Source organism: Pipistrellus hanaki (assembly GCF_964339955.1).
Source record: "Pipistrellus hanaki genome assembly, chromosome: 9".
Lineage (NCBI taxonomy): Eukaryota > Metazoa > Chordata > Mammalia > Chiroptera > Vespertilionidae > Pipistrellus > Pipistrellus hanaki.
In genome coordinates this window covers 66,982,971-67,010,109 of record NC_140511.1, presented here as the reverse complement: position 1 = coordinate 67,010,109, position 27,139 = coordinate 66,982,971, and the positions used below count along the sequence as shown (strand labels likewise).

The 27,139-nt window shown below is 51.0% G+C and overlaps 1 protein-coding gene across 9 annotated transcripts in view; it reads right to left on the bottom strand.

Moving 5' to 3' along the window:
• Positions 1 to 3,606: 3,606 nt before the first annotated feature.
• The window catches only part of AMBRA1 (autophagy and beclin 1 regulator 1), a 161,185-nt gene continuing 137,652 nt past the window's right edge, over positions 3,607 to 27,139 (bottom strand). For all 9 annotated transcript variants that reach the window (XM_084896077.1, XM_084896073.1, XM_084896075.1 and 6 more), the window contains 4 exons: positions 21,984 to 22,123; positions 13,285 to 13,377; positions 11,259 to 11,452; positions 3,607 to 5,073 (listed from right to left, as the gene is read on the bottom strand). In XM_084896077.1, coding sequence (XP_084752203.1) covers positions 4,580 to 5,073; positions 11,259 to 11,452; positions 13,285 to 13,377; positions 21,984 to 22,123 — 921 coding nt within the window. In that variant the 3' untranslated portion in view covers positions 3,607 to 4,579. The remainder of the gene's footprint in view (positions 5,074 to 11,258; positions 11,453 to 13,284; positions 13,378 to 21,983; positions 22,124 to 27,139) is intronic.

The window sequence follows — 27,139 nt, the reverse complement described above, 5'->3', positions numbered from 1 at the left end:
GCGGCCCGCCGGGGAGAGAGGAGCTCGCCCCTCGCTCACAACCCCTGCTCGCCCCGCACCCCCCACCGCTCGGCCCCCGCACTTCGGGCCGGGGAGGGGTGAGCATCCTCTCTCAGCCCCGGGATGGGATGGGATACGATACGCAACCCATCCAGCCGAGGCCTGAAGGTCGAGTTCACCGATTCCCGGGAGGGAAAGCCCAAGGTCACTTGAGGAAGCCCAGAGCGAGACCCCAGGGGGAGGGCCGCCGGTCTCTCGAGGTCTCTGGGAACCGACCTGGATGGAGGGCCGCGGCCGAGCGCCGGGCGCCTTCAGCACCTCGGAGAGCTCCTCCCCAGCCCCGACCTTCGGCTCAGCTCCGCGCCCTGCCTCCAAGACCGGTTCCGGGCTGACCAGGGAGGGATTTGGGGGGCGGGGGGGGGGCGCGATTCTCCCACCCACCCCCCACGCCCGGCCCTGTCACACCAAACTCTGCGTCAAAAACCCGATTAACCTTAAAACGTATGGTTCCTTCTCTTGGAAAAACAACTCAAGTCCCGCCCCTCCTTCACCCTCACCTAAGAGATGCTCAGAGGGCTATGTGTGGGATTGGGGGGGGGGGGGGGAGGGGTGGTGGTGGAGGCGGGTACGCAGTGGAGAAGAAAGGGTGAGAGCTATTAGAGAAGTCGGGCAAAAGCAAGCGCTGCGGGGGCTCTTGGCGTGTTCTCCAGGCTGAATGCGGCCCCAGCGCTCCTGCCTGGAGTAGGCTAGAGTGAAAAGCCATTGTGCTTCAGAATGATTTGCTCTCCCATGATCCTCATCACTCGGGATGAAAGAAGTGCTTTTGCTCTTGTCCCCACGTCACAGGTGAATTGGTTCATGTAACAATTAAATGAAAGCCCTGCAGGGTGTGTGTGTGTGAATAAACAGAATGCGAGAAGGCCAGGTACAACAGTCAGATGGGAAGACAAGGACTGGATGCCCAGAAACCAGAAATGCCTCCAACCCACTGCCTTGGGTTCTTCCAGGAGCTGTCAGGCAAAGCTGCTCCAGTTCCTCTGAAATCCATTATGGGGTGGGGCCACTGGCCTCCCCAATGCCAGAACCCAAAGTGGAACTGTGTAGAGCTGAGTTGGAAACCAGAGACCTGGTTTAGTCTTTGCTCTCTGTCTTTGATCCAACTGGGTCTACAACTTGGGCCCATAGGACTTCCCTGGACCTATTCCTTCATCTCCAAATGGGCTTGCCAAGCTCTCCTGTTGACCCCACAATCTTGTGGTGACAGACATGGGGCCCCCAAAAGGCTTTGTCCCTGGGGAGGCTCTATCCACCAGGCAAAGGCTTTCTAAGTGGAGGGGTTAGTGTTGTGACAGGGTGGACTGGGCTCATCGTTGGCCGGGGAGGGCAGAGGTGAGGCCAGACAGGGCCGGATTTGGATCACCTCACCCACATGGCTGAATACCTTTTTTTTTTTTTTTTTACAAAATAACAGAGCCAGTCGGGGTCCCACCTGGATTAAAACCGTGGCTCCACCAGTTATGTGGTCTGGGTGCAATACCAGTCAGTGCCCACTTTAGAGGGTTTTTGTGAAGAAGATTGAGATTTCTCATGGAGTCCTTGGCCAAGGTTTACACTTAACAAATTCATAGCCCCGGTGTCAGCTAAGGGATTCTTCCCCATCTGGCAATGCATAGTTCAAGTCCCACCTCTTCATGGAGCCTGTACTAACCAGTGCTGAGCTCCAAGGATTAGATTATAGAAGTAACTGAGAGGTTGCAAGCCCTGCGTCCTATTACAAGGCAGGAAAGTGAAGCAGAGAAAAGGCAAGTGGCACCCCAGCCAGTTGGGCTCAGTGGATAGCCTTGGCCTGCAAACTGAAGGGTCCTGGGATCAATTCCAGTAAAGGGCATATGCCTGGCTTGCAGGCTCAATCCCTAGTAGAGGGCATGCAGGAGGCAGCTTATCAATAATTCTCTCAGCACTAATGCTTCTATCTCTCCCTTTCTGAAATCAATAGAAATATTAAAAAATAAATAAAAATCAATGGAAAATATCTTCAGGTAAGGATTAACAACTAAAAGAAAAAAGAAAGAAAAAAAAAAGGCAAGTGGCTTGCCCTAGGTCACACAGCTAAGTGATGTCCTTTACTTGAGTCCACTGTTAAATGTAATTTTCTAGAACATTCTAGTGCTCCTAATTATAGAACTCTTCACATTTTTTGTATTACTTGCTTTCCCATTTAACCTTTTGGTTTTGTCTCTGTTGGAGTAGCATAGTTATGTGTAACCTATAGTCTGGGACACAATTAGACACGCAAAAGATACTCAAGAAGTACTTGTTACTGGCAGAAGCCTGGGGTGGTTCTGATTTTCCTGTATATCTTTGTATGATTTGGGGCAAATATTCTTCTGCCACTTTCTAATTGGCTTGAAACTTGTAAAAAGTATGTTTTATTGATTTTAGAGAAGGGGAGGAGAGAGAAACGGCGATGGGCTGCCACCTATATACCCCTTACTACCGTGTTTCCCCAAAAATAAGACATCCTCTGAAAATAAGACCTATTTACAGGTTTCCTTCTGAGTGAAATATAAGGCATCCCCCGAAAATAAGCCCCCTCCCCCCCTAGGCTCTGTCTCAGAATGCTATTGCTAAACATGAGAGATTTGGTCCACTGATTCTGAAAGAAATGGAGTCACAAGAATTTCACCAGGAAATTCAGGAATTGGATTGTTATGATGATGTTCCAGAAGATGATGACATGATTGTCATAGAATAAATGAGTAAATTCTTGATACTGTAGGATTCAGTTTATCTGGTTTAGGTTGACAACTACTGTACTACAGTATACAGGTAATAAATTTCCTTTATTTTCATTTAACAATAAATGTGTACCATATTCTTCTTCATGGAAAAATAATACAACCCCTGAAAATAAGACCTACGCATCTTTGGGAGCAAAAATTAATATAAGACACTGTCTTATTTTCGGGGAAACAGTAGATATTAAGCCCAGGCATGTCCCCTGACCAGAAATCAAACTGGTGACCTATCAGGTGACCTGCACGGGATGACGTTCAACCAGCAGAACCACATCAGCTTGAACCTTAAAGTGGCCAAGGCCCATGAATAAGCAGGCCTTTCAGTCACTGTACTGAGGACACAAAGTAAAGGGAACCTGAGGGGCAGCAAATGGCATCGTTATGGGGTGTCTGTAGACAAGAACAAGCTCCAACTCCATTATGGGTTCTTTCCTAGGACTGGAGGGGTCCAGCTTTTTGCCAGTTATTCACTCCAGACCCATAGTCCTGGGTAGGAAGCAATCAAGACGAGTGGCCTTCTGTCATTTCTACCTACCCAGCGGTCACTGTTAAAGTTGCCCCGATCCCTAGCCAGCTCAGAGGAAGCAGGCGGTGGTGGTACAGACTGGGTGTAAAGCAGAGGTGGCAGCGCGTACCTGAGTGGCTTATGCTGAGGCCATCAGGTAAGGCTCCCCCCGGAGGCCAGCAGCACCAAAAACAGTGCCCGGGAGAACCTGAGCCCAGCTCATTTTCAAAGAACCCCCCTTGTCCCCAACCCATCACCCCCAACCCCCACATCCTCCATAAGAACACACAGAGTGGAGCCTGGTGAGGGGCATGTCATCATTTTAATGATGTAGATCTTTGGTGTTTCCCTCGTTAGCAGTCAGACTATCCCCCTCTCCTCCCACCACAATGTTTCTATGAGTTACAAACAGAAATCACATTTTCATACTAAAAACAAAATAATCAGCGCCTTGATTTTTCCACTAGAAACTACACGTACAGTTTAAGATTCCACATGCAACACCTTAAATCACAGACCAAGACCTCACATTCTGACCTGGAGTTTCATCCCCTCCCCCAGCCTCGGGCTGGCTCTGGCCTCGGCTCAGGTAATACTGATACCCACAGGCGCTGCTCTTGGTGGACAGGCCATGGGGGCTGGCCAGCCTACACCCCCCACTCCTGAGTGAGGACCTGCCCACCATCCCTTGACCCCATCCTGTGTCAGGCAAGCAGGCTCCCCCCACTCCATGGCTGTCCCACTCGCAGGCGTAGAAGCCCCCGTCCTCGGAGTCTGGGCCCGCAGTGGTCTCCGTGGGGAAAGATAAGAGGCTGAAGCTCTGGAAGCTCCGAGACACAGATGGTTTCTGGGGGCCGGGCTGCTCCTCTTGCTCTTCAAGTCCTAGTGGCTTGGCCCCTACGGCAGGTGGACAGGGCGAAGCTGTCCCACTGGCCACTGTGCAGGATGGTTTGGCCCGGAGCTGGGAGACTGCTCCCCCTCTGGGGCTCTCTGTGAATAGGAGAAAGGGGGTTCGCGCAGAATACCCACTTCCTCCTCCACTCACTCAGCACAGCGGTGTGGCCTGTGGGCTCCAGATCCTAAAGGCTCTAGTCCCCAGGCGAGCCTTGCCCGTTTGACTGCCTCACGCCCACTGACTCTGCTTTCCTCGAACTCCCGCCCTCTTGCTCCTGTTCCCGATGCAGCCCGCAGCTCTTCCGTGTGTCCAGTTCCCAGTCAGCTGTGAGGTCCGATTTCTGCTCAGCGGTTTGAGGGAGGCACCAGTGCACACTTGTCTCTACCTGTTCCGTGGCTCCCCACTGGGGCCTGCGGCTTCCCCCCTGCTGCTACCACCACTGTCAGGAAGGTGGCTGCTACTGGTCAGGTCGCAGTGCGGGGCTGGTCCCTCAGTGCTGGGAAGGGGGACGGGAGTAGGGGCAGGGGAGGAAAAGGGCAGGGATGGCTGGGGGGGCTCCTGCCCGGGGGTACTGGGCTGGTCCCAGGAGGCTGTCCGGGGGCTTAGGCCTCGCTCTGCCAGCTGCCCAGGTTCCGGGAGCAGTCCCCGAGAGGTGGAGGGCTGGGGCGAGGAGGTGCGGGCGGCCCCGGGCTCAGTCCCTGTCTGGGAGCTGCGGTGAATGCGGTGGCTGACGATGATGTTGTTGCCGAAGCCGCCCATGGAGGCCATGGTGGTGCTCTGCTCCCGCTGCACCACGGCGGTCATGCCCCCCTCGGCCATCAGCCGCTGGATCCTGCTGAGGGCGTCTTCCCCACCTGCGTACTCGGAGCCCTCACCTGGAAGGGATGAAGCAGGAGAGGGAGGGAATTAGTTGCTGGCCCAGTCCTCTGAGCCAGGCAGGCAAGTGCTAGGAGAACCTGCTGAGGGCGATTCTAGGCTAAACGCAGAAATAAGGTCCACATCCCCATTCTGAGAATCACTCAGAGACCCCAGTGCAATGACTCCTGGAACGTTCCTAGCTCCTACTTGTTTTACTGGTAGAGAAACTGAGACCCAGCATGGCCTGCAGTGGCCAAGGCTACTCAGCCACTTAACAGAACCGGACCAGAAGGCAAGTGTTTGGCTTTAGCCCTTTGGCACCAGTGGCAGGCGGGTCATTAACTGAATGAAGGCGCTGGGAAGGGCCCAGCCAGCTAGCTTGCTTTGCCTGCCTGCTCCCTGCGTGGGTAACCTCACCGGGTAGCCCTGGGAGAGGGTATGCCGCCTGGTCTTCAGGAAGAGAGGGCACTCCACAGAGTGCGGACCGAAGGCAAACAGCCTGCTCTGCTTCATTTCAAAGCTGTGCTGCCTTCCCTCAGGGTACTTCCTGAAAGTCCAGGAGGAAGTCTGGATTTTTAACTGTGTTCCCTCTTCACCCACCAGCCTCCCTAAGCCATTTCCCACATACTGTTCTCCTGGGGCTAGAGGCCTGATACTTTCTCTCACCTTCCCTACAGTCAGGCACCTGACCGGGCCTGAGGTTTCAGCCTGCATCTCAAGAGGCAGAGGAGCTTCTAGTCCTTCCCCCCAAAGGCCTGCCGTTCCCTTGTGTGGGAGCAGACAGGCTTCGGCTCAAGTCCAGTTCTGATCTTGGATAACCCCCTTAACTTGCACATGCCTCAGTTTCCTGACTCCTACAGTAGGACGCACACAGCCTGCACAGTGCCGGGCGGAGCAGGGGCAATGACAGACTTGTGAGTGCAGCCCCGGTGGATGCCCAGTGGAGACTGTGGTAATGAATGGGGTTTGGAGTGCCGCTCCGTCCTGAGGGACCTTCCCTCCAGCCTGTGCTGAGTTCCCACGGGGCAGACAAGCAGCCGAAGCCTGTGGGCAGCTATGACCTAGACTCAACTGCTGCTTGGTTCCCTCTGGCTGCCTGCTGGCAGTTTGGGATTTTGCTTATTTGGGGGCTTTGACAGTGAGTTTGTTCTTTTGGGGTACTTGTCAGCAGCTATTTCTGCAAGACTTCCCTTGCTTCCTCCCTGCCAGCCCCTTGTCCCTGCTTGCTGTTAGCACTGATTTCCAGGCAGCCAGTTTCACAGCTTTGCAGTGTCCAATGCCGCACTAGGCCTCTCCCTCCGTCGTGCTTGGCACCTCTCGTAGTTCCTCGGGTCTTACTGAGGCAGTGGTGGTGGGGACTCCGCCTGGGCTTTCACTTACGCCCAGCTTGCCTTTCTCCTGATCTCCTGCCCATCTACCCCACCGCTCAAGGCAGCGGCCGTCCACACCACCCCCTCAGACAGCTCAGCGCCAGCTCCCAGGGCAGAAGGAATGAGAACCTGCAGGCCTCAGAATTCTCTAAGGGACAAGCCATCTGACAGCGGGACGGGGAAAGGGTCACCTTAGAGCCTTGGTGCCAGCCCAGTCTCTGTGAGCCCAAGGGCTGCCTGGGAAGGCCCGAGGGACCTCCCTCTGCTCACTGCCACCCCCACTGCTTTCCAAGAACTCTGCACTGAGGGCTCTCAAGCTCGGTCTGAGAGGTGCAGTGGGCCGGCCGGAGGACTGCTGGCACTGGAACTCATTGTGCAGGGCTTGGTGCTGGGGCTGGGGGGTGGGAGAGGGCAGACAGGACGAGGACGGGACACCATCAGCTTTTTCCATGTAGCTCAGTACCAGGGGCAGGACAGGCTGCACTGGGCCACCGCAGCTGCCACAGCTGGGCGTTGCTGTGGGCACTCGGAACTGGGCCTTCTGTCCTCTCCCGCTGCGCCGTGGCTCCAGTCCTAGCCACCTCTCACCATGGCTGGTCTCCTTGCTTTTTATATCATCCCTTTCCACCCAACCTCCATGCTGCTGCTATTACCATCCCAATTAAGCTCTGATTCACTGAGATCTGGTTAAATCCATACTAGTCAAAACCAAGAAGCTTCAAAAAGTCAAAAATCCTTAGCTTGAGATTTAAGGGCCCTCTGGCCAGGTTCCAGCCGCTTCTTGCGCCCGTGACCTTACCCAAGTCAGCTCAGCACGCTGTACGCCCGCCTGCCCTGTGGATGCTCTGCCTGCTCTGTGCTTGCCATCGCCCCGTGTCTAAGGTCCACTCTTTTTTTTTTTTTTTTTTAAATATATTTTTATTGATTTTTATACAGAGAGGAAGGGAGAGAGATAGTTAGAAACATCGATGAGAGTCAACAATCAGCTACCTCTTGCACACCCCCTACTGGGGATATGCCCGCAACCAAGGTACATGCCCTTGACCGGAATCGAACCCGGGACCCTTCAGTCCCCAAGCCGACGCTCTATCCATTGAGCCAAACCGTTCCCGGCTAAGGTCCACTCTTTTTAAAGGCAGTGCCCACACTTGTCTGTGTTATCTGCAGCACAGACCTTCTGTAAGTTCCTGAAGGCCTCAGACTAAGTTTTGTTGATCTTTGTGTCCAGTGACTAACGCTGGTCTGGAACTTGGTGTGTATTTGTCAGATGAATGTGTGAGAGAATAAAAGGGCTCCTGAGCTGATTACAGATGCTCCAGACTGAAGTGGCTTCTGAACACAGATCACATGTTGCCCTGCTGTGGCAGAAACGCCTGTGTCTGTTTCCTTCCCGAGGGAAAGGACACGGCTTCGTCCCTGGATGTGATTCCCTCGGCAATGCCTTTGGATTCATGGTCCCTAATGTAACAACAGGCATGAGGAAGTGCTCCAGAAGGACTAGAGGAAGAATTAAAAACACACGCCCCAAAGCTTCCTCAGCGCTGGGTGCTGACAGCTTTGAGCTACGAGCTGTGCTTCTCTCCTGGGGACTCTAAGCCAAGGCTACGCACCACGGCTGGCAGCCAGCACATTCTTCCAGAGAGGACGCGGCCCTGGGGCCCAGGAGCCAGCGAGGAGCTGCAGGAGCGGTGGCCACAGGACAATCCTGCTGTCTCCTTCCCTGGAGCAAAGCGTTTCTCTCCATTTTTGAAAAACGGGAAACCGATTTTGTGTTGGCATGAGATCTTTTCCTTGGCAAATTCTAAGATACATCTGGATGCAGAGGCCAGGATGGAACAGCCAACAACTTCCCATAATGCCCTGTGACCTCATGTAATTCTAGGGGTTCACTACCCAGAAGAGGGAAGCAAGACTAAGCAAGGGAGAACTGCCCTTCCTGCCCTTAGCGGGCTGCTGGTCTTCTAGCCCCTCCCGTCTGACATTGCTCTCCCTGCAACCCAGGGCCCAGGTCACTGCAGCTGGTCTATCATCCTCACCACACAAGGAAGAGGCCAGACCACCTTTCCCAGTGTCAGAGGCAGCCACGGGCTCCCCAAGTAGAGTGGCATAGCCAAGCTTAGGGACAGGGCTTACCTCCACTCCATTCTCCCCCCACCCCCTTCCTGGATGCCAGCTGTATGGGGGCAGGCACTGGGTCAGTGCTGGGAGCAAACAGTGAGTCCAGGGAATGCTACCTCCCTTTCTGAGTGACAGGGTAGGGAAGCTTTAAGTTGGATGAGCACTGCAAATTCCCACTGAGGAGGGCTCTTCCTGGAAGTCCTAAAAAGAGCTGACGGACTGTAATAAGAAAATGAGGAGCCACCTGGAGCCATCGGTGCCAGCGGATCGAAACGGGCTGAGAGCGGCACCATGAACGGTGACTGCTACGAAGCAGAGGTGGTCTCCCAAACTCGTGAACCGGGGCCCTGGTGTGTGGGGGTGGGATGTGCAGGTGACAGCCCTCCTCCCATGCCCCGGCCCTGTCTCCTAGCTAAGCCCAGAAGAGAGGTGATGCAGATGGGCCTCCAGTTTGCCTACCTGGAGAGAGGAGGCAGATGCTGGGGGTGGGGCAGTGATGAGTAGAGAAGCTGTGCCTGCCTGCTGGGTGGGGAAAGTCTACACCCAAGAAGAATCCTGGTGTCTGGCTCAGCAGAAGTGGTCCCTAGCAGCACCTCCGAACAGGGCCCCAGGAGACAGTAGGGCCCCCCCCCCCCCCCACATGCCCTCCTCCCTTTACTTCTTTTTCTAGGTACGTCTCTTTGAGAGGATTAAGAGCTGGAGGTCCAGAGCTCTGGGCCAAGGTTACAGGGCTCCAGACAGACCCAAAGCTAAAGCCGCCTGTGCCCAGGGGCCAGCTCCCGACTGCACTCCTGCTGAGGAGCAGCTCCAACTTCTGCAGGACCCACCCTCCACCACCCGCTCCCCTTCATGGGGACAAGACAGGGAGGAAATGCAGTTCTGGCCTCTTGAAACTGGGAACAAGAGCCCCTTCCTCTCGCCAGCCCTCCAGCCCCGGCTCAAAGAAGAAGAAAGGCTCTTATACTGACTGAGAACGTCTGAAACGGGCTGGGGCTAATCAAGAAAAGAGCAGAGGAAGCACTCTGTGAATTAAATAAATGTCTAACCACCACACTGCACACCTAAAACTTGTATCACACTGAATGTCAACTGAAACTGAAAAATCAAAACAACACGAAAAAGCGGAAGATTCTCCGGAGGTGAAAGGCGGGACAGTGACTAAAGCTGGCAGCGCCTGGCCCTGAGCCCCGTGCACTTGACCTCAAGGATGAAGGCCTCACCCACAACCAGGTCCTGGAATCTCCTTCCCTGCTCTTCCAGCCTTAGTTCTCAACACGGGTTGATCAGGCCACAAACACGAACCCGCTCTTGGTCCTCTGTGTAGAGTGTGATGTTTTTGAACTGTCAGGTGCTGTCCCCTCTGCCAGGAATGCCTCCCGCTGCCCTCCCCTACCCGCTCTGCTTGACTAACTCCTACTAATCCTTGAAAGCTCAGCTCAAAGCCACCTCCCCCAGCAGCCTTCCTCCAGCCCCTCAGACTGGGTGGGCATGGCCCCTCCTTTGAGTTTCTGAGGCCCTGATCACAAGAAGTAATTATCTGCCTGCCTCTCTAGAGTTCAAGTTCACTGAGGAAAGGCTTATTTGTCTTTGTAGCCCAAGCGGCTGATCCATGGTGGAAATCAGTAAACAGCCATGAGATCAAATCCAAGGGGCAGCCTAGGGCTGTCTGTAGCACGGGAGTGGGAGGGAGGGGTAGGGTGGGGTGGGTGGTGGTGGTGGCTGCGGCTGGAGGAACTTGCAGCTCTCTCCTCGTTGAGGCCAGAAGCCCAGCCAGCACTGCTAGCTTTATCTACTCCCTGGGGCTTATGGCTACCCCCACCCAACAAAGAGTCAGAGGCCTAGGATATAGATGTGGCCTGGCCCATAGATCAAAAAGGGACTTAACTTTAAAATTTTTCAGCTTATGGCAGCAAGAGGGACAGTGCCCTGAGGGGGGACTGAGTCAGAAAGGTTCCCTGGGGGTGACACAGGCAGATTTGTTCCTCTTTGCCCGACGCACAACACTTTTCCCATTGGCTCAACACAGACCTAGAGAGTGCCTGTCTGCTTCGAGGCTGGCTTGTGTGGAGCTGGGACCAGCAAGGCGCTGGGTAGGGGGTAAGGAGACGACTGAGTGAGAACAGGCCGTTTAACACAGCTGCTAACAGACTCCAAAGTGGCTCAAGCTCTGCCGCTGAGAAGTGCTAATTGGTTCTTAGAAGTGTGAGGCCAGCACAGACTGCCGGGGAGCCTGGCTGAGGCGCACCTGAGGTAGGTGACGGGAAGGGGCTGACGGTGCGCTGGGCTGCAGCCCAAATGGCAGTGGTCCACGGGTGTACCAGGAGCAGTTGCAGGGGGACTAGCTCCCTGTGGGTGGACCTGAAAGCTGACAGCAAGAGGTCCTCTGTAGCCTTTCCTGTCCGGCTACGTCCTGCCCTCTCTCTAAGCACAGCCTCTGTCCTCCAAGTTTTGGAGGAGAGGGCACTTGGGGGAAAGCGGGAAGAGTGCTCCGCTAGCTAGAATCAGTGACAGAGGAGGGGGATGAGGTTCTGCCTTAGGATGTGAAGGCCACCAACAGGGCACTCCCTAAACAGGGAAAGGCACTCATCCCGACTGGGAGTGCGTTCTCTCAGTACCCCCGTCCATGTGGAGGAGCCAGGAGCCTTGATGATGGTCCCGCCCACAACCCTCCCCGCCCCAGCCACATATGCCCACTGGCATTATACGGCTCTCACCTTCTCCAGGACCCGAGGCTGCTGTCCCCGGCTCCTGTATCTCCCTCTCCGTTTGTGTTTCTGCATTTTGCAGCTGAAGGGCCAGAGTCTGGGTGCCCTGAGACGTCACTGAGGTGGTGGGGTTCCGGGGCTGCAACCCAATTGCGTTCATTAGACCCATGTCTCTGTCTGTCCTCCATGTGGCTCTGCTGGTTCTAGGGAGAGAAAGGGGGACTGAAATCAGGTGGGGCTTGGGACAGCACCCCTCAGAGCTCTGCTGGCTGTCCTGCCAGCCCTCAGCTGCCTCCCAACCCAGTGAACTCGCCTGTGTCCCTTCTCCTTCCTATCAGTCCAGGCCCCGGACAAGGAAAGGCGGCCACAGGGCCATCCAATTTTGCAAGGCTGGCTGGTTCAGCCACTCCCTTAAACAAAGGGGACTTTCTGATGAGGTAGAGATGGCTACTTAAAAGACTCTTAGATACAGAAATCCATTAACTGAGGTCCATAGGACAAGCAGTGAGAAGTAGGAGGACCTTTCTCTCTTTGGCATTTCCTTCCTTCTAACTACATGCTGACAAGGTTCCAGTTTACATTCTGGAATTTCCACTGGGTCTCCACTGTGAGGAAAAGTACCCAGACTTATGAAGCTGTTCTGGGACCCTGCAGGGCCTTATGAGAAAGGCCCGGGCCCAAGGCCAGCACCCTCTCCCCTAGGGCATTTCCAGGCTCTGAGCCTTAGGGTAGCTAGCTGGCAGCAGAGAGAGCCGAGGACTTCTGAGAGGGTCACTCATATTTCTGTTTCTGGGGACGATTCCTGCAGCTGGGCCCTCTAGGAAGCACGTGCTTGCCTTTGTTTTCTCAAAATATTCGTCTTCATTAATGAATTAAATAAGAGGGTTAGTACTAGGTTTCTACTCTCTAAATCAGGGGTCCTCAAACTTTTTAAAGTGGGGGCCAGATCACGGTCCCTCAGAGAGCTGGAGGGCCGGATTATATGAACTACTAATTCCTACTGTAACACCTCGGCTGCGCTCACTGCCCAAAAAACCTGGCGGGCCGTAGTTTGAAGACTCCTGCTCTAAATGGATCCTGGTCTGCAGCTCTGGGCAACTTGGTCCCAGAGGCCCTAGTCTAAGGTGACCAGATGTCCCGATTTTTAACAATTTGTCCCGCGGCATTTTTAAAAAGTCCCAATTTTTGGAAAGAATCTTTAGCAATTCTTAAAAAAAAAAAATTGTTAAAAATCGGGACTGTCCCGCCAAAAGCGGGACATCTGGTCATCTTACCCTAGTCACCTGGGAGATCACTGAAAGATCCTCCCAGAGGACATGAGCATGTGTCCTAAGGACAGGCTCCCTCTCCGGTGCCCTGGCTTCTCCCCTCACCCACAGGATGGGAGAGGACCAGAGGGTGTCCTAGCTTGTTCCACACCAAGATCCTAAGAGCAGAGGTTTTGTTCTTTCTTAGACATGGACCTCAATATATTTTTTTTTTTATTTCAGAGAGGAAGAGAGGAGAGATAGAAACAACCACAATGAGAGAACTATTGATTGGCTGCCTCCTGCATACCCCCTACTGGGGATCGAGCCTGCAACCCAGGCATGTGCCTGACTGGAATCAAACCCAGGATCCTTCAGTCCACTGAGCCAATCCAGCTAGGGCAACACCATTTTCTTTTCTTTTTTTAAATATATTTTTATTGATTTCAGAGAGAGAGATAGAAACATCCATGATGAGAGAAGAATCATGGATCAGCTGCCTCCTGTAAGTCCCCCAGTGGGGATCGAGGCCACAACCTGGACATGTGCCCTTGACCGGAATTGAACCTGGAACTTTTCAGTTCGCAGGCCGACGTTCTATCCACGGAGCCCAGCCGGCTAGGGCAACACCATTTTGTTCAATGAAATCGCGTGCAAAGGCTCAATGCATGGAGCACAACGTAGAGGAGAGCTCTGGGTACAGGGTGAGGGCACTGCTCGGGAGCCCATCAGAAGCAGGAGGCAGGGGAAGGCCTCAGCCAGCTGCACCTCCTCCTTCTAACACTCACCCGGGCCTTTCACTGCTCCGGCTGCTGGAGTGGACCGTGAAGACAGTCTCGTTCAGCTGGTCCCAGTAGTACTCAATGCCAGAGTTCGAGGCCCTGAAAGTCAGTTGGGAAGAATAGAGAAGGTGGAAGGTGTTAGACAGGACCGGCCAGAGCTCTTCACAATTCCCAGGCTTTGCAGACTATGGCCCGGGAACCCTCCTTCCTCACTCCTGGGCGGGGCTGAGAGGCACTCCACTGGGATGCTCAGCACTCAGTGTTCAGCACTGGGGCACTCCAGGCAAATGCCTGCAGAGCTGGTTTTAGCCTCTTTTCCTCCTCAGACAAAGCCTGACTGGCTCCTCCTTGGGGCTGAGACAGCTATTAAAAAAAAAAAAAAAAAAAAAAAAAAAAGGCACACCAGACGCAGGCACTGGGTTCTGAGTGCTCTTCAGATACAGAGAAAGGAGCTACGATGGCAAATGAGAGGCTGGAGAGGCCCTGGAGAGACAGGGTGCATGGACTGCCCTGCCTAAAGGTCCTAGTACTTCGTGCTCAGAAACGGGTTCCACACACAGAGTGCAGGTGCCCACTGCCACGGGGCGGGAGGAAGGAGCACAGGGCTCCTAGCATTCTCTACTTGCCTGGAGCGCAGAAGTCTAAGCATACATAAGCCCCCACTGAGCTGTAAGAGCCCCACCTCTTTCTATTCTGGACCTACAGCCTCCTGGCCAGAGCAGGCTGGACAAGCAATGGGGAAGGTGCTCCTCAAGCTGAAGGAGACCCTAGGGCTGCTCACGAACTTCTGATGGGGAAGGAAGAAGAGAAACTCAGGTGGTTGCCAGAGGGAAGTGGTGGCCCCTCATCCTTCTATGTTGACTTGCACACAGGACTGTTTTGCTCTGCTTTTTCTTTTCTTTTTGTCAATTCTCACCCAAGGACATTTTCCCATTAATTCTTAAGAGAGAGTGGAAGGGAGGGGGAGAGACAGAAACATCAACGTTAAAGAGGCACATCTATTGGTTCCCTTCTCCCCCCGACACGCACCAACCAGGGCCAGGGATCAAGCCAAAAACCAAGGTACAAGCCTTGATTGGAATTGAACCGAGACCCTTCAGACCATAGGCCAATGCTCTAACCACTAAGCAAACTGGGCAGGGCTGCTTTGCTTTCTGATTCCTCCCTGGGAGGGGTTACCTAGACCCGTCACTGGCTGAGAGTGAGGTGCTGATGCTGGTGGTGAAAGCAGGGGGACAGAAGTTGGGAAGGAGTATCTTTGAGACCTTTGGTTAGAACTCTGGCATCCGTGTAGAGATCCTATGCTACACAAAACAGCCAGTTCTGATCCAAGATGGGGCAGGACATGCCCATGTGCATGAAGGGCTCTGCTAGAGACTGAATTGCATGTTGAAGCTGATCCCCAATGTGGTTATACCTGGAGACAGGGTCTTCAGGAGGTAATCCTATATAATGAAGAGGTAATATGCAAATTGACTACCACACCCTTGCACAAGATGGCCACAACAAAATGGCTGCCACAAAATGGCCAGCAAGGGAGAGCAGTTGGGGGCGACTGGGCCTGCAGAGGAGGGCAGTTGAGGGTGACAGGGTCAGCAAGGGAGCGATTAGGGGGTGATCAGGCTAGCAGGCAAAAGTAGTTAGAGGCAATCAGGCAGGCGAGTGGTTGGGAGCCAGCAGTCCTGGATTATGACAGGGACTGGACCTAAAACTACAGTCAGACATCCCTCAGTGGGTCCCAGATTGGAGAGTGTGCAGGTTGGGCTGAGGGAGACCCCACCCCACCCCCCAACGAATTTCTAGTCCTATATACTAAAAGCTAATATGCAAATTGTTCCCTTGACTGGGAGTTTGAAGGGGAGTTCGACCAGGCTGGGGCCGGCCGACCCACTGCCTGTGGCCCCTCCCCAAAGCCAGCTGGACCCCACCTGTGCACAAATTTGTGCACTGGGCCTCTAGTCAAGGTAATAAGTGTGGGACCCTAATACAACAGGACTGTGGCCTTCTCACCATGTGAAGACAGAGTGAGAACATGACCCTCTGCAACTTAGGAAGGGTCCTCACCAGAATGGGCCATCATGGCTTCAGCCTCCAGACTCTAAGGAAGAACAGTCATTGATTAAGACACCCAGCCCATGATACTCTCTTATGGCAGCCTGTGCAGACAATGACAATCTCCAATGAAAGTCAGCTTTTTAACCTATGGGCCCAGGTCACCTTTCTCTAAAAACAAAACTACTTCTTCTTCTTTTTAAAAATATATTTTATTGATTTTTTTATAGAGAGGAAGAGAGGAATAGAGAATCAGAAACATCAATGAGAGAGAATCATCCATCAGCTGCCTCTTGCACACCCCTTACTGGTTTTGTGCCTGCAACCAAGGTACATGTCCTTGACTGGAATCGAACCTGGGACTCTTCAGTCTGCAGGCTGATGCTCTATCAACTGAGCCAAACCAGTTTCAGCAAGACAGAACTTCTTCCATGAAGCGGAAACAAATCAGTCAGCAGGTAATGAGGATCAGCCAGGAGGTGAGATTGTGAGGGGGAGCAGCAGGTTCTGAGGGTCGGCCAGGAAGTGAGATTGTAAAGGGGAGCAGAAGGTTCTGAGGATCGGCCAGGAGGTTTGTGAAGGGTGGTGTAGGTGCTTCCTTCCTAAACAAGAGGGACTATATCATCCCTGATATGGGATGTGACAGGACTTGGATGAGGAGGGGATGTATGTCGGAGGTTGTGCTCCGCAGTAAAAGGAAACAGGCCTTGGCACTGAGCCCCCAAGCCCGTCTTTAGAGCAGGGGTGGGGAACCTTTTTCCTGCCAAGGGCCATTTGGATGTTTATAATGTCATTCGCAGGCCATATAAAATTATCAACTTAAAAATTAGCTGCTATATTTAATTAACTCACCCTGAATGCCTTGGCAGGGTCAGACCAAATGATTTCTCAGGCCTCATACAGCTGGCCAGCTGGATGCTCCCCACCCCTGTTTTAGAGGATCGCTATGACTCTGGGGACAGGATTCACCTGAGGACACACTGGTGATTTTGGAGGGAAAGAGCCCCAGCCTGAAAAAAGTGCTCTTCCCTTCTCTGCTCTATGTGATCCTCCGACAACTCCCAGAGGGCCTGGGGGCTGTGGACTTGATGTGATCTTCAAACCACTCCTTTAAAAAGGAGCATCTCCTCTCTCTTCCAAACACTCAGCTGCTTTATGGGTTTGTCTGAGAACCACGGACACTGGAGAGTGATGGTGAGCGGAGCAGATCTTGTATTAGGCAAATGGCCACAAGTCTACAGCAGAGGCCTTCAAAAACAAAGCCATCACTGCCAGCTGCAAGGGAGCCTCTGATTTGCAAACTTGTCAGGATTTATTGACAGGTGGCAATACCATGTGGGTCCCTGCCAATCCTTCCTCTCTAATTCCTGCTAGCCAGGGCTGGTTACTGACAACAAATTGTTCACACCAAACCATGTACCAGATACTTCCTTTTCATCACAGGGAAGAGACCACTGAAGGCCCACTCAGAGCTGGGACTGTCAGTGTGATGCTGATGGCCAAAGGGTCCCCCTTAAACTCTTCCCACCCATCTGGCTCAGCGCTGGGGACTCTGGCCACTGAAACAGAACGGGATAGACTGCATTCTCCCCCCTACCCCCAAGCCTTTCTGTTCCCCCCCAACAGGTCTATTTCTAATCCTGATATGGCTCCTTTCTGTGGTTGGAACAACTCAACTACAACAAGCTCAAGGATTTGAAAATTCCAGGCACCAAGGAAGAGAGTTGAAGAAATGTCTCTGGCCATGGAAACTCAGCCTTCAATGCCAATGGTCCCAACCACCTCCTTCAGGAAACTTAATGAGGATGAATGAGTCACTGTTTGCTCAAGTTCTTCCTGAAAGCTTGGCAAACACACAAAGGGATGGAGAAGAATGGCAAGGCAAATCAGGTCGCCTTCTCAGATGGACTTCCACTTAACACCTGGCTTCTTCCAGCAGCGTGGGTAAGCTGTGCTTCTGAGCACACCAGGCGCCTGCCTGGCCTCCTCAGTGGTGACAACGCTCCACAAGGAACTCTGGCTCTCAACTTCCCAACTTCTAGGGAATGTTCCCTTTGAGAACACTCTTCTTTTAACTACCGGTTACACGGCTGTCTCCTTGGAAAAAAGGACTGTTTTGAGACCGGCACTCATCCCTGCTATCTCTATGACATGGGAAAGGGTTGGCACCTGGCTCTTGTGGGACAAACAGCCTAAAAGACAGTCGCTGTGGCTTCCCTTTTGATTCCGAGGCGTGCCTTTCCCCTCTGTGGTCAATGATTCCTGATTGTAATCACTGTTTACAGTGGCAGCTCCCTCTCAGGGGACAGAGCTGGGACCTCATCAGGAGCCCCACACTCAGCCAAACACCAGATGCCCCACAGCCCGAGCCTACTTTTTTCTGTGAATTCTGCCTTCTGAGCTGACTCTGAGAAGTGGTCTTCCCAGCAACACCTCTCTCCCATTTGTAGGGCTGATCTATGAAGCCGGAAGTGAGCAAGCACCCCCTCACATCAATCTGGTATTTCACACCCACTGTGGTTATCGGTGGGGGTGTTGGCTGGGCTGGCAGTCAGCCAGAGGCAGAGCAGCAGCTCGGAGGAGTGGCAGTGGAGGAGCAAAGCCAAGGAGAAAGGCGCACCTCACCGTAATGGCTTTGTACAGGGTCTGAAGGGCCAGTTATTCCTCTCCTCACCGGTCCTAAGAATTTCTTTCCCTAGAGAGATGGAGTGTTTCCTTAGGTCTTTTTTACTGTCGGGGGGAGTTTCAGGACCACTAAGAGATGCCCAAGGAGCTTGTTAGCCCTGTCTTTGTGGTTGGAGAGAGCACTGAGGCTAAGACAATGAAGGAGAAATCAAGAGTAGACTTGAGAGCCCAAAATGAGTTGCAGCTGCCTGTGCCTGGGACAAAGGCAGAAACCACCTGTTTTGGTGGGAGGGCTGTAATCTTGGCCCAGCTGGCTGGCTGGATCCTGTGCCCTTGGGAACGGGTGTGCCAGGGAGCTGCGTCACACAAGGATAAGCAGCAACCTTCTAAAGAGACAACAGCCCTGAGCTCCTTCTTTCCATTTGTATTCATTCTCCTGATTCTAGGCCAGAGACCAGCCATAGTGACAACAGAGAGACTGCCCTCTCCGCATCCATTACCGACATGCTTATCATCATCCCCATTCAGAGCTGCATTCTTTCTGAGGTCTTGAGAGAGTTAAAATTACACGAGTGTTCTTCCAGTATGTTCTTCTGTGCAAGAGAGTGCATGGCTTTAATCAGAATTTTATTTATTCAGTAAAAAAAAAATTTGTTTTGTTAATCCTTACCCAAGGATATTTTTTCTTTTTTTTAATATATTTTATTGATTTTTTTTTTTTTACAGAAAGGAAGGGAGAGAGATAGAAACATCAATGAGAGAGAAACATCGATCAGCTGCCTCCTGCACATTCCCCACTGGGGATGTGCCCGCAACCAAGGTACACACTCCTGACCAGAATCGAACCTGGGACCCTTCAGTCCACAGACCGACGCTCTATCCACTGAGCCAAACTGGTTTCGGCCCAAGGATATTTTTTCCATTGATTTTCAGAGCGAGTGGGAGGAGTATAGGGGGAGAGAGAGAGAGAAATGATGCAAGAGACACACATCATTTGACTGCCTCCCGCACACACCCTGACCAGGTCCAGGGATAGACTGCAACCCTCTGATGCACAGGCCAACACTCTAATAACACTGACCAGGGCTCATCAGAATTTTAAAGGATTTTTTAATTGAAAAAAATAAAAGTTAAAAACCAGCTACAGGAAAAGAGCTCTGGATTGGAAAGTTAGGAAGCCCAAATTCCTTCATTGATCTTCTGGGAGGCCTTCGGTGAGCTTTCACTCTACCTCATCTGAATATTGTTCAGTCTTCCCTGCCTGAAGCAAACCAACCATACAGATATGAAGGGGACTCAGAACTGGAGAAGCTCTGAATGACTTAGGTCAAAGTCCGTCCGTCTTAATATACATGGTACCTTTAAATGTCCAGCCCTAATGTTTGCAGCATTTGCTAACATGACCCAAAAAATCAGGAAAAACAGCAACACTGAAATAGGCCGGCTAAGGTAGCTTTCCCTCAGTCCAACACGACTTGATTTGTGATGGGATGCTGTTTTCTGTGTCAAATGCCACCCTGCTCACAAAAGAGACTTCGGTTCCTGGTGGGAAGAGCATTCCCCAAGCAGTACAAGATGGCTTTGGCCTGCTGAGGCTCTGGCTGCTGAAGACAACATATGGTGAGGAAAGATAGGCCAAAGGCAGCTTCATGCTTCTCCGAGGTGTCTATGACTCACAGCAAGTACGTGGGCTGGGGTTTCAGACATCAAAGTCCTCGGGGGGCCACGACTAGCTGGAGGTAGAGATTCTGCCTCTGTGAGAGCAGATCACGTCTGCAAGGGGTGGGGGCTTGGAGGAAGGTTAGTGGCTGGATCCATAGAGAAGACAACAACGCTGAGGAAGGATGTCTTGGAGAAACAGGGAAAGAAACGCCTGTAACTACCGTGCTCGTAAGAATAAAATTAAAGTCCAGGATTCTGGGCCAGCTTTAGAAAACATGCCTATGAATTCCAAAGAAAAGAGGAAGATACAAGATAATCAGACTCGTATACTTTGGGGAAAATAAGTATTTCAGGGAAGACAGATCCTGGGACTATGGGCAGCCACGGTGAGAGCAGAAGGGAACAGACCCAGTGCCTGGGCTGATGGTGGCAGTCATGACAGGCAGGCTGGGCTCCGGAAAGGCACTCGTGGAAGGGGCTCTCCGGACACCGAGCCCGAGGAGAGCTCAGCCTGCAGGCCAAGTAGTCCGCCAGCTCCAAGAGCAGCTTGAGCGGTCAGGTTCAGACAGCAGCCTCTCTCTTTCTTTTTTCTTTAAATGTATTTTCATTGATTTTAGAGAGGAAGGGAGGAGAGACAGACACATCAATGATGAGAGAGAATCATCAATTGGCTGCCCCCTGCGTGCCCCCTACTAGAGAGGAGGTCTGCAACCAGGCATTTACCCTGACCAGGAATTGAACTGTGACCTCCTGGTTCATAGGTCAATGTTCAACCACTGAGCCACACTGGCTAGGCAGCAGCTTCTATTTGAGAGGGGCCCTGAAAATTCCAAATGGAATGAGCTGCCCTTAGAACCAAGTTTTCTTTCTCCTGGACCAATAATCTAGCTCAACTAAGGACTCAATAACCAGGCTATAAGATCTGACCCAAATACAGACCCTGGAAAAATCATCAAGGGCCCTAGCAAAAGACAGCATGGACACTCCCAGAGACCCTACCAGACAGTCCCATCTCTGTGATCTGCAGAACACCCACGGAGACTCTATACTCAGTGAAGGGCAGCATTAGGACGGCCTGAAGCAGGAGTGGCAGTCAGTAAGCCGGAACCCTGCAGCGGCCCACTCCGCAGTCAGCTTAATCTGCACTGAAGCACAGAGCTTCACACTCCCCACCTGGATGGGCCTGGAAATTGATGACAGGCTTGGCTGACTCCCAGGGTCCTGCCTAAATAGATCTCTATCCTCCAAAAAGCCAGAGGAAGAGGAAGGAGGTCATCAGGACTGACCAGAAATGCTTTGGTTTGTGTCCCCTCCTACTCCCTACTTCAGGACTAGATAATAATCATTTTGATTTTTGTTATAAATCCTCACCTGGGGATTTTTTTCCATTGATTTTTTTAAGAGAGAGTGGAAGGGAGGGAGTAGGAGGGGTTTGGACAGAGAGACAGGTACATGAGAGAGACATATTATTGATTGGTTGCCTCCCACATGTGCCCCAATCCGGACCAGGGATGGTACCTGCAACCCAAATATATGCCCTCGACCAGGAATCAAAACTGAGACCCTTCAGTGTGTGGGATTGTGCTCCAACCATTGAACAACACAGGCCAGGGCAATTTCAATTTTTAAATTGCACTTTTCAATCTGCCTTTTCTATTATGAGCCAGAGCCTCCAGCAGAAAGGAAAACAGGCAGGGCACAGAGCCAGGTGGTTAGAGATCAGTGGCTTGACAAATTAGGGCTTTAGCCCTAGCCGGTTTGGCTCAGTGGATAGAGCATCAGCCTGTGGACTGAAGGGTCTCGGGTTCCATCTCCAGTGTGAGGGTGCAGGAGGCAGCCAATCGGTAATTCTCTTTCATCACTGTTGTTTATTTCTCTCTCTCCCTTCCTCTCTGAAATTAATAAAAATATATTAAAAATTAGGGCTTTAACAACACCTTATTCCCAATTTTATTTCTTAAGTTCATTTCTAAGGCTTTTACACATACCTAAGATTACCTGTTGGCTATTTCAAAGAGGTTTTAGAAAAGAATATTTGATATCTATGCTTTTGACTGCAGAGAAACTGTTATTATCACCAGAGAACAAGGGGAAAAAAACAAAACATACTGCTTTAGATTTAAGAGACAAAATAAGTAAACCAGTCTTTTGAAGATTTCTGGAATGGAGAGCTAACCCTACCATCTGTTGAGTGAAAAGGACTTTTTAAGGAGTGACAATGAGAATGAGGCAGGCTCTAGCAGAATTTAGACTTCCCCTCTAAAAGACCCCCTCACCAGCTAGATCCATAGGTGAGTGCTGATTATTCCAGCCCGCAGCCCAGATGGCCCCTCCACATCCACCCCACCAGCCCCTGAACCACTCACTCTGGTCGGCAGATCACCAGGTCTCCCTTGTTGGTACCATAGGCCAGGCCGAGCCCAGGCTCAGGCAGCCAGCGGGCAGAGTTGATGCTGACATGTCTCCGCTGGTCAGCAGGCATGGGATAAAGGACGTTGAAAACTCTCTGGTGGGGGAAAAAGGGGGAAGAAAAGAGAATGGGAGGAGAAACAATTTGTTATTAAGAATAACAAAATCCAGGGAGAAACAAAGTCTCTTCTATGGCCTGAAGCAAGCTAAGCACAGGGAGGAAGGAGATGGTGAGGCTGGGAATGGATGGCTCCTAACACAAATTTGAGAACTTGGGGTAGTAGAGGGGAGGAGAGGGCTAGGACTCTTTCAAGAAATACCAGGGGCAAGCTTGGGCTTTTCTGCATGAAGCTCAGTTGTGCTTTCATTATAGCCATATAGCACCGCTCACATCACTACTTTAAGGCAACCCCCTAGAAAGCCTCATTCAGAGTTCAGCTCACCTGGAAGCACAGCCCCTAATTGTCCTCTGACCAGATAAACCTGTGCGAGCCAAGCTCAACTGGTGGTCCCGTTACCATGGAAATCACAGTGCTCGCACAGCAATGGGGAATTGAAGGGAATGAGGAGGGAAGATAACATTGGAGAATAGTTGTGTGTGTTTTTTAAAGAATGCAGTTTCTTTTTTTTCTTTAAAAAAATATTTTTATTTCAGAGAGGAAGGGAGAGGGAGAGATAGAAACATCAATGATGAGGGAGAATCATGGATTGGCTTCCTCTTGCCTGCCCTCTACTGGGGATCAAGCCTGCAACCCGGGCATGTGCCCTTGACTGAAATCTAACCTGGGACCCTTTAGTCTGCAGTCCGATGCTCTATCCACTGAGCCAAACCAGCTAAGGCGAGAACACTCTGAACTCAACTAAATAAAAGCAATGTTCAAAGGTGCAATAAGGTGCAGAAAGCAGGGCAGAGAGGGATCTTGAACACACAGGTACATGATTTCTTTCTACTTATGCAAATCACCATTAAATGGTTCATTTCCATTTCTCAAAGAAAGGGTGTCTCCTTTCAACAGCCTGCATCTTTCCAAAGCTTCTGTTCTCCCAGGGGCAGCTCAGCTATGGCTAGGGTTTGAGCTGGAGGTGAAAAAAAGCTGCCAGTCTCTTTGGTCCCTGGTCTACACGAAGTAAGTCAGATAAAGCAGGGCCCTGGAAGACGAAGGACATCATTTCAGAATTTGAAAGACCTGGTTTTGAGTCCTGATGTCACTGCATCACAACTTTTTCCAGATCTCAATTTAAAAAGAGAGCCAACATTCAAATAATTGGAGGATGAGTGGAGGGGAAGAGATGTACAGAAAATGCCTGGCATGATGCAATCTTATAAATGGTAAGTGTTGTTATTACCAGGGACCTGCATCTGGGATGTCAAGAAAGGTTGTCAGGGCCTTTGAAAAGGACATGAAGCAGAGAATCTGCAAGTAGAATTTTAGTCAATATGGTGTTTCTCCCTTTAAGCTTCCTCGGGTTTTAATCAATAAATAGGAATGAACTTCATCTGCCTTTACCTGTCTGTAAGGACTATCGGAAGAGACGAAGGAGACCAGATGAAGAGTTAGAAAGTAATATTTAAAAGTGAATTTAGGGTGGTACCATAATTATTTTCAGATTAGCCTGATAGGAGATTCAAAAAAGGAAAAAGGGAAAACTGAGTAGGGGCCCACTGAATGTACACAAATCGAGTCATAAGAAGTCCTGGATTTGGTACTGCTCGACCATGCACCTTGGGATTTATCCGAAAGGCCTTCTCCCGACAGACTAGAACAGCATGTGTTCTCAGCATACTGACAGAGAACCCTGCTATGAATGACTTCCCACTGCGTGGTGCTGAACAAACATGCCCGGGCACACTGCCAGAATGGCCCTGCTATATCCTGAGGGTGAACCAGTCTCTGTTGGAGATGACTGGCTCTGGTTTGAGGCCCGAGACTGCCCCACAGCTGCTGCATGAAAAACCTCCTTTGCCCTGCCTGACTAACTCAACTCCAAATGTCAGTATTGGCCAGGGTTCCTTAAATCTCTGGTCTAACTGAGGAGCCTTCTAAAAAAAGAGCCCAGTGAGGAGCATATGAATCTCTAAACTAGTTATCTAGACCATGGTTGCTTGGCCTTGAGATAATCTCTTCCTTGCACATGTACATCTGGCAGGAGCCCTGAAGAAATCCATGTCCTCCTCCAGAAATCCATGTCCTCCTCCCTCCACTAGCTTCACTGCTGGCTGTCCATGCTCCTAATCAATCCTTTCCCTTCAAATCAGGGGATGGAGCGTGGTGCCTTCATCTTTTCCCACAGAGGTTTCACATTCCCAGAAGAGAAGCAATGGCTTCAGTCCCTCATAGAGGTCATAGGTTAAATATGACTTAGCATTCACACTTAATGCTTGGAGGCTGTGCTACGTTTTTTCATGGGTGTCCCAAAAATATAAGTGTACTCTTTCCTTTTTAAAAATATATTTTCATTGATATCAGAGAGGAAAGGAGAGGGGAAGAGGGAGAGAGGGAGAGAGAGAGAGAAATATCGATGAGAATCACTGAATGGCTGCCTCTTGCTCATAACCGACTAGGAGTTGAGCCTGCAATCCAGGCATATGACTTGACTGGGAATCGAACTGTGACCTCTTGGTTCATAGGTCAATGCTCAACCAAGGAGTCACGCTAGCAGGGCTAAATGAACTCTTTTCTAGAAATGTTCCAGATCAGGAAAGAAGCAAACAAGCCTCTCACATGTCACAAATTTACCTTTTTTAGTTATTGCTCAGAGGGATTCACAAGCAAATACTACCAACTTACTTCTAAATACAGGAACTTGCTTTGGGGACAAACCCTCAAGAGGCTAGTATGACAAATGACCCACCTTAGGTGAGCCAAGGTGAGAGAAACTGGAGAGAAGTAATTAACAGTTGAGGCCCAGACCCCCACTGCTCTAGGAGTCATGGGCACCACTTTGTCCTCTGGCTATTGCAGCCCTGTCCCCTCCCTCTCACCCCTCGGACCTTAAACGATGTTGAAAAGTCAGCTCCCAAGTGCCCACCTCCTTCAATGTATGGGTATCAGACTAAACCCTGCTTTGTGGCAGGAAGCCAGAAAACGCCACATGAAATCAGCAGCCTCCAGGACTCCTGATAAGCACATGCTTGCTTATCACGCTCTAATGTGGGGGTGAGATGAGTGCAAACAGAAATGGGCGGGAGGGGAGAGAGGGAAGGAGAGTGAAGGATGAGTAGGGATCACAGGCCCCGGGAGGTCATCTAGTGCAATACTTACTCCATACGTGCCTGAAACAAAAGGACTAAAGAAAGGAATGAGAATCTTGCCCATTTTGAAAACCACTCAGATGTAGTTTACACTGGCCAGAGTTTCACAGCTCTCAAAGCATCTGGGCAATAGCCCTGACAGATGATTAGACAGTGCTGGCTACCCTCTAGCCATTTATGGTTTTGGCCACCAGTCTTTCCAACCAGGGACTGGGTATTGTGTGGGTATCCTTTCATATTTCAATGGGGATTGACTCTGGCTCTGTTTGTCAGCGCAGACAAGAAGGAAGATCTGAGATAGTGTAAAGAACAGCTCTATACTTCACTTAAAGGCAACCCAGATCTATCAAGTAAAGGTTTCCTTAACACTGGTCAGGTGCCCTGAAGCTCATATGGGGATGTTAAGGATAAATCTGGTGGCCTGTCAAAAATCCCCTTTTCTCCCTGACAAAAGTGACACCCCATGAAGTCAGACCAAATTCCATCACACTGAAGGGGTATCAGGACCTGGGAGCCTTTTGTGGGTCTAGATACAAAACCCAGATGCTGGTCACTGCAGCTGTGTCCCGATGTATGACAAATGCTGATAAAGCCCCCTCCCCAAGCAGGCTATTCTCATTTCTGTCTAACATCTAGGAAATTGGAATCAATAGGCTAGAAAGAATCAATTTTTTAGAGTCAATGGCATCAGCACGGCAACAGAGAATGAGTCAGGTTGCCAAGATCAGTGTGGTTCTGTGGGTGTGGGGGAAGATAATTCTTCCACTTCTGGGGTCCAAGACAAGCTCATATACTACTGCCCCTCCACACCCTCAAACTCAGAGTTCCCAGATCAAAACTAAAGGGGTCTTGGTTCTTGTTCAAAGTTACAGAAAAAGAATGAGAGGCAGTCAGAGGAGCTCAGTGGGAAACCTTTCTCTCCATCCTTTTAAAATTTAGAGGGAAAATGTATTGCTGCCCTCGCCAAGATACTTTATCTTCTACCTCATGTCCATAAAGCTCAGACCATTAGTCCAAGCAGCAAAACTGCACTGCTCAGATCAGCCCAGATAAGAAGCTAAAAGAAAAGACTTTGTGGTTGTGTTGTTTACATTTGGGGATAGCATCATCTGTAAAGCTGGAACCTTGCCATGTGGCAAGAGGTTGAGTGCAGTCGGCAGACCTCCGTTGTTTTAACTAAGACCATAGAGCTGCCTGGAAGGAGGGGACAATGGGAAATGGGCTGGAAGGGCCATGGGAGAAGGCGTGAGCCAAGGGGGCTTAGAGAAAGAGGACTGTGTGGAAGAGAAATGCTTTCTGGGTAGTGATGGGGATCAAGGGAACTTTAAGCTTTTAGAGGGGTTACTAGAGGAGAAGGAACTCTGTGAAGCGGGGGGAAATCAATGGAAGCAGGTGCTAAGAGACAGGTGGCCTTTCCTTTGGAAACGAATGGCTGCACATCTTGTCACAGGCTGAGGAATGCACAACCTCAGTGCAGCCCAGGGGGGCGGATGCTATGGTCACTTATCCTTCCTTTCGAGCTCTTGATTTGCTTAGATACATGAATCATTGGAATTTCTCCATCCTCTAGGAAAATCTGATTGTTTTCCAGAAATTCTAATTTCTTTTTCTAGCTCCAAGCCTTCTTTATGTTCTGCAATGGAGTTTAGAACTCACAGAACGTTGATTTTATAGTGGTCATTTTAAAACAAGAATCAGAATACTAAGTCACCTAATTCTCTCCTTTATTTAGTTGTAGCAGGAACAAATCTGCCTGATGACCCTTGTGCAAACTAAAGCACTCCTTGGAGTCTGTGGCCCTCGGCTGCCACTGACAATGTGCTGTTGACAATGTGCTGTCGCTTCAAGCCGAACTCCTAT